This window comes from Cebus imitator, unplaced genomic scaffold (assembly GCF_001604975.1).
Source record: "Cebus imitator isolate Cc_AM_T3 unplaced genomic scaffold, Cebus_imitator-1.0 Scaffold326, whole genome shotgun sequence".
Taxonomy (NCBI): domain Eukaryota; kingdom Metazoa; phylum Chordata; class Mammalia; order Primates; family Cebidae; genus Cebus; species Cebus imitator.
The window spans coordinates 649547-662066 of NW_016107641.1; the positions used below are offsets into that span (position 1 = coordinate 649547).

Sequence of the window (12520 nt, forward strand, 5' to 3'; positions counted from 1 at the left end):
AAAAAAAAAAAAAAAAAAAAAAAAAAAAAAGAATGAAATAATGTCCTTTGCTGCAACATGGATGCAGCTGGAGGTCATTATCCAAAGTGAATCACTACCCCTTGGGGGATGAAATCATTTGTTCACCAAACCACAAGGACAAGCAATTTGCCCATGTAACAAAGGGCAAATTTGGGGGTACAACCTGCATATGTACCCCCAAACCTAAAATAAAAGTTGGGAAAAAAAGAAATCATCTACAAAAGAATTGGGGTAGATTTCCATATTTTTCCGTATTCTAGCATAAAATCAGCTTTTTCATAGAAGTTTGCAACTGTTAAAGGATAGTTTTCAGAAACATTAAAATCATGGCCCTTATACAGATGTATAAATGACCATGTTACTTTATTATATTCATTAATCAGTAAGAGAACCATGCAGATGTTATTTTTAAAATACTCTTTTAAAAAACCCATAATACTCTGTGTTAGTGTATTTGCATTACTATATGGGAATGTCTAAGGCTGGGTAATTTATAAAGAAAAGAGGTTTGTTTTGGCTCATGATTCTGCAGGCTGTATAGGAAGCATGGTGCTGGTATCTGCTTCTAGTGATGACCTCAGGAGGTTTACAGTTATGGCAAAAAGTGAATGGGGAGTCAGCATATCACATGGTGAAGGAGAAAGCAAGAGAAACGGGGAGGTTCCAGACTCCTTTGAACAACCAGATCTCACATGAGCTAAGCAAGCACTCACTCGTCACCAGGGGGATAGTACCAAGCCACTCATGAAGGAACCACCCCCATGATCCAACATATCCTACCAGGTTGAAGATTACATTTCAACATAATTGGAAGAGATAAACATCTAAACTATACCATACTGGAAGTCCTTGCCAGAGCAATTAGGCAAGAGAAACAAAAGGCATACAAATTGAAAAGGAGAGTCAAATTTGTCCCTGTTTACACATGACATGCTCTTATAAATGCAAAAACCTGAAGAATCCACCAAAAACTCTTAGAACTAATAAACAAGTAAAGCTGCAGAACACAAAATCAACATGCAAAAATCAGTAGCATTTCTATATACCAATAACAAACTACCTGAAAAAGAAATCAAGTAAGCAATCTCATTTACAATAACTACAAAAAAAATTATCTAGGTATCAATTTAACCAGATATATAAGATTGCTACAATGGAAACTATTAAAAAATGATGAAATAAATTGAAGAATACACAAACAAATGGAAAGACATCCCATGCTCATGGAATGAAAGAATAAATATTTTTAAAATAACCACAAAACTAAAGCAATCTGAGAGCTCAATATAATTTCTATCAAAATACCAATGACATTCTTCAGAGAAATTTTAAAAATCCTAAAATTCATATGGAAGTACAAAAAATACTCCAAGTAGCCAAGGCAATTCTAAGCCAAGAAAAACAAAAACAAAATAAAAACAAAAAAACAAGAACAGAGTTGAGGTATTACACTCCCTGATTTCAAAATACACTACAAACCTATAGTAACCACAAAATCATGACACTGGCATAAAAACAGACACATATACCTCTGGAATAGACTAGAGAACTCAGAAATAAATTAATATATTTACAGTCAACTCTTTCACAACAAGACACAAAGAACATGTATTGGGGACAAGATAATCTCTTCCATAAATGGTGTTGGGAACAACTGGATATTACTATGCAGAATAAACTTAGACTCCTATCCTTCACCTTACACAAATATTGCATAATCTTACTTATAGATGGAATCCAGACTCACAAAAGCAGATAGCAGAATCGTGGTTGCCAGGGCATGGGGGAAGGAGGAAATGGGGAGTCGTGGGACAGATGGCATCAAATATCAGTTATACAAGATGATTAAGTTCTGAAGATCTGATGTACAGCATAATACATACAATATTGTATTGTAAAGACATTTGCTAAGAGGGTAGATCTTATGTTTGTAATACACACATACACATAGAAAGAAAATGGTAACTATGTGGGGTGATGAATATGTTAGCTTAATTTTGGTAATCATTTCACAGTGTACAGACAAATCAAAACATCAAGTTATATACCTTACATATACACAACTTTTGTCAATTATACCTCAATAAAGATTGGAAAAACACCTCTAGGGAGGGAGCAACAATAATGACAAGGAGGGCAGGTAGAAGAGTGTATAGCAGCTGGGCTGAATGTAAAAGGAATGAGAAAAGGCATAAAAGAAATACTGAAAAATGATGGCAAGCTACTAATATTTTAAGCAAGACAATAACAATATAGGTTGGCTAGGAGACAGCTAAGTTTTAACTAAAACATAGCATTAGTATGATGTATCAAAAACTTTAGAAATGTGTATGCTTTGAGTTCACATCTCACAAAATTATGGAAACAAACAGCTTCGTGGCAGATTACAGGTTGTTTTTATTGTCTTGTTGTTTTGTCTGTTTTGGTGCTTTTTTGTACTTCCAAAATTCTTCACAATAACCCTATATTATATTTATAATCAGGAAAAAAATGTTATTTGTAAAGAGTAAAGTAAAACACTAGAGTCTAACTGTTGGTTCTCTAAGTGTGATGGCTTATAAGAAATGCAGTCTTGCCTCCCCTCCCCCATGAAGACGCAGGCAATCACAATATACAGGATAATGATCCACAGGTGGTCCCTATGCAAATCTACAGTTTGAGAGGCACTGTTATAACTCTTTCTGATCCCATATCCAGAAAAGTGGATGATGCACCTACCAGACTCTGCTCTAAAGTCCCTGGGTGAAGACATGTTGTCTCCATCCCCCAAATGAGACTGGTAAAAGGCTTCTTCAGATACGGAGCCTTAAAGTCCTGTGAGCCAGGCCAAAGGTCTAATTAGTATCCTGGGGACCAAGAAACAATTTTTGTTCACCTGGTAAAATACACAAAGCCAAGGATTTTTCTTTTAGACAATTGGAGCTATCATAGCTTTGACATATTATTATTCATCAATTTAAAATATTTAAAACAGTGTAATTTTAAAGACAATTAAAATAAATTTCATTTGAAATTTTATCAAATATTTTCTAGATATTCCTTGAGAACTAGAGATACATTTATTTATCAAATATTAGCATTTAAATATGTTATGCCTTGCATTCCACAAATAAATATGTGAATGGCCCTCCACTCCAATGATGGATCTCTTTATATAAATACACACACACACACACACACACACACACACACACACACACACACACAAATTCAATCAGTGTCACTCAATGGAAACTCAATTATTTAAATGCCACACCTAAGCTAAATTAGGTACTGAGAATTCAATACTGAATAAATAAGAATTAATTACAAAGCCCATCTTCAAGGAGTTCTTGTTCATTCAATCTATAAAAAGTTCTCACACAAAATATTTTTTCTTTTCTAATCCTTGCCTTAAGTGGCCTGTAGGCCATGCTACATTGCTGCCATTGGTTAAAACCAAGAATACTTTTTGTCTGGAGATCTTTCCATTAAATACCTGCAAATAAAATGGTATTCCTATAATCTGAATCTAAAATTAATGTTGTAAAACAGATTTATTTTAAAACTTTGAGATATAGGTGTTAAAAAATTATTTAAGGCTGGGTGTGGTGGCTCATGCCTACAATCCTAGCACTTTGGGAGATCGAGGCAGGAGGATTTCTTGAGCTCAGGAGTTCAAGACCAGCCAGGACAATTGAGTGAAACCCTGCCTCTACAAAAATTAGTCAGGTGTGGTGGCATGTACCTGTGGTCCCAGGTACTCGAGAAACTGAGGTGGGAGGATGGCTTGAGCCCAGGAGGTGAAAAATGCAGTGAGCCAAGATCATGCCACTACAGTCCAGCCTGGGCAACAGAGCCAGACCCTGTAGCTAAATAAATAAATTTAAAATGTGAAGGTAAGGCAAAAAGATAAGTGTCATGTACCTTCAATGTCATACAATAATGACGGACCATCCCAAAGATTACTTACGTGGGGAAATTGTACTTTATTCATTTCATTGTTCACTACCGATTAAAAGTCCAGCAGTGATACAAATAATTTCTGGCTGATAAGGTAACAGTAAAGATTATAATTTATGTCTGTCTGGCATTAACCAGGTTTTCTTAATCTAATCTAGCATTCTTACTCTAACATTGGTTTAAAATGTCAGTGAAAAACCTAGATCCTCAAACTGTTCTTTGAACTACCTTTGCCATCTTCCTGGTTTCTTCACTAATTAATACTATTGAGTAAAATCTTTAACCTGGTTTCATTTCAAATTTGTATGAGTCACATTTTTAATTTTTAAAAAACACGACTTTGACAAGGGGAAGAATATATTTTTTAAATAGGAGGACAGGGCTAGGCACAGTGGCTCACACCTATAATCCCAGCACTTTGGGAGGCCAAGGTCGGAAGATCACTTGAGTTCAAGAGTTTGAGGCCAGCCTGGGCAACCAAGTGAGACCTTCTATCTACCAAAAATGAAAAAAATAAAATAGCCAGGTATTGTGGCACTCACCTGTAGTCCCAGCTACTTGGGCAGCTAAGGCAGGAGGATCACTTGAGCCTGGGAGATGGAGGCTGCAATAAGTTATGATTACGCCACTGTACTCCAGCCTGCACAAGAGAGCAAGACTCTGTGTTAAAAACAAAAACAAAACGATGGCAGTGGCCTTGTGACTGAGAGTAAGGTAATGATTTCACAAGGAGCCTTCCCTAGAAGCAGACATGAGATACTGAAGACCTCAGAATTAACTGAGAACCTCTAAGAATGACACCTAAGCTTCTGTCTCCCAAGTATGTGATTGAAAATATATAAAATAGTACAATTTTAATTAAAGACAAAATAAATTTTGTTTTACACTCCTTGATAACTGGAGACACTCTTAGTAATTCAAATACTGGGATTTAAAAATGTTACATCTTGCATTCCACAAATATGTGAATGGCCTTCCACCCCAATGACTTATCCTCTTTATATGAATACACACACACATTAGTAAGATCTCTTTAGTGCACAGATGAATAGACTAAAATCCTTATCAATCCATACCAACAGTCAGTTGTTCATACCATCCATAAAAGTATCAGAACAGCTTTGATCAGAAATGAATGCCTAATCCTAGTATTTTAGTAAGTAACAGTGCAGTAAATCACAGATAACCCTACAGAAACACAAGAATTAAATAGATAGATTTCCGTTTCCTGACATGTTTCTAGTATATATTAAAATAGACAAAACAAAGCAATATTTACATGATTAACATTTAATTCAATTTTGAGTTGCAGCTACTATAGTAAATCAGTAATAATATAAGATCATACAAGTCAACATTAACATATATGTACTGAAATTTTAGGTAATTTATGAGGTCTACAATATAAATTGTAAACTATATAATAAAAGCAAAATCTTCATTTGCAGAAGAAAACTTTTCAGAAAATATAGTGCAAGCTTTTACCATATTTCCCACCTCCCCCCACCCTCAAGCTTGGCTAAATATGCCCCTGGAAGTGCTTCCCCTATAAGCTCCATGTTTTATAATGATTTCTGGACTCATCGCCTCAGGTTGGACCATAAGTATCTTGAGGACAGAAACTAAGATTTTCACTTTTGAATATCCAACCACTAGACTAACACATTGGAGATATGCAAGAAATGTTCAAGGCACTAATTAGTTAATTCCATAAGAATGTGTATGTAACACCAGGTAACTAATTTGCATGTCCACATCAAGAACACTTGAGAAGTCACAGAGGTGTCACTTGAATGATATAGGCACTTGGTCCCTGAGGGAAAGACTGTGAAAGATATTTGGGAACCAGTGGTCAGGTCTGTAAGATAAAGGTTTCCCTCCAACTCCTGGGGAAGGTGCAACAGTATAGAAAGTAGAGAATTTGCCCTGATAAAAGGGAAATCCTTGAAATAGTATTACGGTACTTACTCTGTGATAGAGCACTGGGGATAGAGGAACAAAAGCTCCAATACGACACAAAGTGATCCTATCTAATCATTAAAAAAAAAAAAAAAAGAAAAGAAAAAATACAAGCGTTTGTTTTGCTCAGGAAACAAAAGCAAAACACCTTTCCTCAGGTGTCAGGGTGACACAATTGGGGAGTCAATGAACACTGTACATATTCCCAAATTCTCAGCTGAGACACTATTTTCAGTCTATCACAAACTGGCAAAACTGCAGCAGATGCTAACAAAGATTATTTCTTCACAATGGACTTTGGGTTGAGTGTAAGATGCCAAGATATACAATTTTAAATGGCATGCTCAGCACCTTGGGCCCCTGGCAGTTCTTAGCACCAGGGCTGGGGCCACTTCAAATTCTTATGAAAGTTCTATTACACACTACTCCCTGAGACCTACACTACCCTGAAGAGAAGGGAATGAAAGAAGTCTCAAATGCTCAATAGTACTGACTCTTGCCCTACCTGTGGTCACCCCAGGGATAATAGTTCCTTCCTCTGAAATCTATATTTCTTGAGACTAATTTCTCAGCAAAAGCTTTTTTGACTACTAGTAATTATTTGGCATGTTTTATGCCCTTTAAGAATGGTTTTTAGTTTTTTATAAGAAATGATGGTGTTGCTTTTTCTGATTATAAACCATTAAGCAATGTAATTCAGTGGTTTATTAATCAATCATTCTCTGTAGTATGTGAGCGTGAGGGCTGGGGACTCGGAGGGAAGCAGGGAGAAGTGAAGTGCTGAAGTGCTACCTCCAGAGCCACTGACAGCTCTGGGCAATGCAGTCAGGCAAAACAAGAAAAATAAAGGATTCACACTGGGACAGAAAAGAGAAAATCGTCTTTGCTTGCAAAGTTAAAAGCTTTATACATAATTACACTTCAATACAATTGATTTTTAAAAAGCCACAAAAGATAATGTACTTCAATTAAAAATAGAAACACTTGTACAAAGATAATATTAAGTTATTAATGAAAGTTTAAACATTAAAAAATAGCTGTTACCAACCCATCATAGACATGAGAACAAACTGTTACCATCTGTGTTAACAGCAAGCTGATTAAAGATTACTCTGAGCCTTCATTGGAATAATGTTAGACTTAAGGTTCCAAAGGCACTGGAACCCTATGTCAACAATGCTTCACCCCTTGAAACCCAGGGACTGATGATATATTTGGATGAACTACATTCTGAGCAAATACTTTTTCAATTATTAGAATGGTCCAAGTAAAAGTGATGAATGACTTAAGAAGTCTTTCCAAAATGACTCTGTTATCTGGATGCCTCTGCTACTAAGGTGCCAAGGTAAACAACCTTCTACAGTTTGTTTCACTCATGATATAAATTATTTTGACATATCCCCTCCAGTCTCCTGAACCTCAGGTCCATCTGTTTGTCCATCTGTCTGTTGAAACTTCTTTTCTTCCCTCCTTCCTACATTCCTCTCTTTCTCTTTTGGAAGTGTATCAGTAATTATAAGAGGATGCTTTACTTCAAGATACACAATTCCTGTACCTCTACTCAGTGTTTCCAAGCAAAAGAGTTCACTGCTCAGTGTGTTAGAAGCCAATATTTCGGCACCAGGTTTTTGAGAAAAGAAGGACTATTTTTTTTGTAGGTGCTAAGAACAAGGAGACAGGAGTCTAGCCCAAATCCGTCTCCCTGTACTGGCTTAAAGGCATCATTTTTATTAGAAAATGTTTAGGGAGTGAATTTTGAAATGAGTAGGAGATTGGTAGACGGAAACTGGGGTCTGAAGAGTCTTTGGGTATGTGCAGTATCTCTTATGCTATCTCATGGGTCACATATGTAAATTCGGGGAGAGTTAGTACAAAACACACAGCAGAAATTTGGGCTGTGGCATCAGCAAGCTCATTCTGTGTAGACTCTAGTTGGCTATATTGGTTTCAACTGATTTCAGCCAGTTTTGTTATCTTAAAAGAAGAGAGAATTTCAGCTTTTCAGAAAATCGTTTTTATCAACCAATCCTATAAGCTCAAAAATTTCTCTTTGCCACTGGTTAACTCTTTGGGGCATCGTTTCATTAGTAGACCTTGGCTTCCATAATCCAAAGAACTACTTATTTATAGGGTGCAGCTGAACTATTTCCATAACTGAGATCATGTCAGTCAGTAATGTATGTACATTACATATGTGTGCAGACAAGAGTTCATGACTTCACCTAGCAGGTCCAAGACTACTACACTCCTTAGGAATGCCTGCTTACAAAGCTGGTCCTTGGCTGATATCTGGGAACTTGGTAAAACCACTGCCTACACTAATATAAAATTTTTCTAAATGAACCTCAGGTCCATCTGTTTGTCTGTCTGTCAAGTAGCTCATTTTTCCTAAAACATCTGCTTTCCTTCTAGGTATCTGGAATTTCAATGACTGCTATCAGTCACACTGACAGTCCTGATAAAGACCCTAAACTCTTAGGCTCAGATGAGTTTTCCTGATAGACAACACTTCACACAGGTTTCCATACCTTGTCATTCAGAAAATTAAGTGCATCCTATGTGAATCCACTAGAAGATTCTGGGAAGCTTTTATCTGATTTCCCTTTACTGACTTTGCTTTGTACTGTTTCAGTGTAATATATCTTAGCCATGAATGTGACTACCTGCTGAATCCTATGAGTTCTTCTATCCAATCACTGAAACTGGGAGTAATCTTAGAGAGCCCTGATAAAGGCTATCATGGGAAATACACTGTCATCCTCATTAACAGACCCTACTTAGTTATATCTTACCTCCTAAGTTCCTGCCTTATACTTCCCAGGAAAGAAAAAAACTACACAGCAATACCTAAACAGCATCCCAGGGTAATCATAGAACAGCCATCTCTACAAAAGAAGGAAAAATGAACTGTATAATGTTGCAGTATTTTTACTGCAAATAATTTTGCATACAAGGCTTACATAAATCTGACCATTTTTGCACTAAATGTTTTTTAAAAGTAACAAGTTAACATCTTCTTAATATAGAACTATACCTAACAAAATTTAACTTGTTCTGCTATCATGAAAAAAGGAATTCCAGACAAATGTCTCATAATATACAGTCAATGGACATATATAAATAAGGACTAAAATTAGACTCAACAGATCATCAAGCCCGGGAAAACTCCAAGTAAAATTATAACATACAGTTGTCCCTCCCACCTGAAACTCACCTAAGACTCATGCTTTCCTTCCAACATGCCTGTTCTGCCTATTCCCTCAAGACTCAGACTTCAAATAAGTTCCCTTTAAGTAGATATGAACAGTTTCACAATGGTTTCCAGAAAAAACAATATGCCACCTAAAGGACAAGGAAACATCTGCACTAAGAAAATGAAAAGAAGTCAGAGAGATAACTTACTGACTTACTCAGATCATATCCATTGGTCCACATATGTCTAAAGGCCAACCTTGTCCTTAATCTTTAGTCACTTAACCTGTAAAATAAAAGATTTAGAAAAGGGCTATCAGCAATAGGGATCTTTCGCTGATACAAAAATTTTTATATCCATAATCTTTCTCCTTAAAACACTGAAGACCATTAGTGATTCTTATAATATTCTTATCTGAACTGAGAGCTGTAGTGAGGCTCCTTTTAGAAGCCAACAGAGGAAAAAGAAAAGGCATGTTCCTACTCTTCTATCCTCGGTAGACATCTTCCCCATGATATGTTAATAAGGAGAAGAGAAAGCCAACCTTCTAGTTTTCTCATCATTTAATGGTTTGAACTTTGAGTTTCTGCAGACTGGTTAAAAAAAAAAAAAAGAACCAAGTTCTCCACATTTGAAATTTTTCCCTCTCCTGGCTCATCTTCCCCACCTTCTCCCTCCTCTGTGTTCCTCATAGTCGGATATGAGGTCAAAGGTGAAAAACGCTTCCCTGTGACAAGGCAGTGATGCCCAAGCCACTCACTTCTGGTAATAAAGCTGTTCCTAAAGAATAGCAAATGGTATTCATGTTTTGGGGGACTCTATGCTACTTAGAAGTGAGTGGCTAAAGTTGCACGGTGATTAACTAATTCAAGAAAAAAAATAGATGAAAATAACAAACAGAAAAATAAATAGAAAGAGGTATGTCCTTAGCCTCAATCAGGTATTTCTAAAAAAGTGATTGGGAAGCTTTGGAGACCACCAGCCCCATACCTTCTCCAGTCACCAAACAACCCAGGCTGGATGTGGTTGCCTGGCAACCATACCTTCCATGTACTGAGCCACAAGTATGACTTTCAGGTGTGTGATCACAGCTCTTGATTGTGAAAGGAAAACGCTAAATCAATTCAGCAGGCTTTGAGTGTTTACAATGTGCCAGTCACTGTATCAGAGATGTAGATCCAGAGATGATGCAATAACCTCTGCCTCCAAGGAGCTCATAGTTTAGTGGACATCTAGCAAAGTACCTCACTGATTCTTGACAATTCATATAATCATATCAATAGATGCAAAAAAGCATTTGACAAAATCCCAATTCCATCCTTGATTTAAAAAAAAAAAAAATCTTAGAAAACTAGGACTAAAGGCAAACTTTCTCAACTCGATAAAAAATATCTACAAAAAAATCTACAGGTAACTTAACCGTGAGAAAGTAGAGGCTTTCCTCTAAGATAGGTAACAAGGCCAGGATGTTCTCTTTCAACACTCCTATTCAACACCATATACAATTTCTGACTAATTCAATAAAAAAAAGGCATACAGTTGAAAATGAAAAAATAAAACTGCCTTGCTTCTCAGATGACATGAATATTATATAAAGTACCTCAACGAATAAACAACAACAATAAAAACTCCTGGAACTTAGCCAGGCACGGTGGCTCACACATGTAATCCCAGCACTTTGGGAGGCTGAGGCAAGTGGATCGCTTGAGGTCAGGAGTTTGAGACCAGCCTGACCAAGATGGCGAAGTCCTGTCTCTACTAAAAATACAAAAAATTAGCCAGGCATAGTGGCACACATCTGTATTCTCAGCTACGTGGGAGGCTGAGGCAGAAGAATCACTTGAACCCAGGAGGCAGAGGTTGCAGTGAGCTGAGATCACATCATGCACTCCAGCCTGGGCAACACAGTGAGACTCCATCTCAAAATAAATAAATAAATAAAAACTCCTGGAACTTAATAAGCAATTATAGCAAGGCTGCAGAATACAAAGTTAATATGCAAAAGTCAATTCCTTTCCTATAAACCAGCAATTAACAGTTGGAATTGAAAATTTAAAACACAATATCATTTACATTAGCTGCCCCCCAAAAATGAAATATATAAGTATAAATCTAACAAAATATATTCAGGACCTATATGAGTAACTCTACCAAACTTTGACAAAGGAAAGCAAATATCTAAACAAATGGAGAGATATTTCATGTTCATGGATAGAAAAACTCAGTATTTTTAAGACCTCAATTCTTCCCAAAATGATTTACAGAGTCAATGCAATTCCAACAAAAATATCAGCAAATTGTTTCATGGATATCAACAAATTCTTTCTAAAGTTTATACGAAAAGGTAGAAAACCCAAAATGAGCAACAAAATACTAAAGGAGAACAAAGTTAGAAGACAGGTAATACAGGATTTCAAGACTTACTATAAAGCTGCAACAATCAAGACCACAAGATACTGTTGAAAGAATAGACAAATAGATCAATGGAACAGAATAGAGTGTCCATATAAATGTACCCACACAAATGTAGTCAACTGATCTTTAGTAAAGAAGCAAAGACATAAGAATATTCTTTTCAACAAATGATGCTTGAACAGACCTTACACCTTTCACAAAAATTAACTCAAAATGAATCACAGGCCTAAATGTAAAACATAAAAATTCTCAAACTTCTAGAAGATAACTGTGTTGGTGCCCAAGGGCTACCATAACACAGTACCACAAACTGGATGGCTTAAAAGAAGAGAAAACAGATCTCGAAGCTAGAAGGCTTAAAACAAGGTGTCAGCAGGGCTGCACTCTATCAGAAGGCTCTAGGGGTGGATACTTCCTTGTCTCTTCCTGTTGGTTGGTGTTTGCCAGAAATCCTTGGACAGCATGATTCAACTGGCTCACACAATTTAAACCACCATAGTTTTCTCTCCAATCCCCCAAAAGTCATGTCCTTACTGTGTGCAAAATACATTCACCCCATTTCAACATCTCCAGGAGACTTGACCCATTCCAGCATCAACTTAAAGTCCCGAGTTGCCTCTAAGTATCAATTATAATGTCCCAAATATCATCTCCTAAATCATCTAAATCAGGTATATGTGATACCGTGGGTATAGTCCATCCTGGTGCAAAGTTTCTCTCCCGTGGACACTGAAACCCACAAAACAAGTTATCTGCTTCCACAATACAACAGGCATAAGACAAATGGTCCCCTTCCAAAAGGGAGAAACTAGAAGGAAAAAATGGTTCACAGGTCTCAAACAAGTCCAAAACATGGTAGGTAAATTTTCATTAGGTTTCCAGGGCCTGAGAGGGCTGTCTGGATCTATAAGTCACACATGTAATCTTTTCAGTGAATGTTTGTTCGGCCACGCCCATCCATGGTCCTTTTTCCAGAGTATCTTTCCTGAA

At 36.7% G+C, this 12520-nt stretch overlaps 1 protein-coding gene across 35 annotated transcripts in view; it reads right to left on the reverse strand.

The window, feature by feature from the left end:
* Window positions 1–12520, reverse strand: part of PTPN20 (protein tyrosine phosphatase non-receptor type 20) — a 103690-nt gene that overhangs the window by 75409 nt on the left and 15761 nt on the right. For 11 of the 35 annotated variants that reach the window (XM_037730011.1, XM_037730008.1, XM_037729995.1 and 8 more), the window contains exon 2: window positions 2740–2896. The exons of 23 other annotated variants lie outside the window; for them this stretch is intronic. In XM_037730011.1, coding sequence (XP_037585939.1) covers window positions 2740–2773 — 34 coding nt within the window. In that variant the 5' untranslated portion in view covers window positions 2774–2896. Of the gene's footprint in view, window positions 1–2739; window positions 2897–9136; window positions 9265–12520 lie in introns of all 35 variants that reach the window. One more of the 35 variants, XM_037730007.1, reaches the window with a different exon arrangement.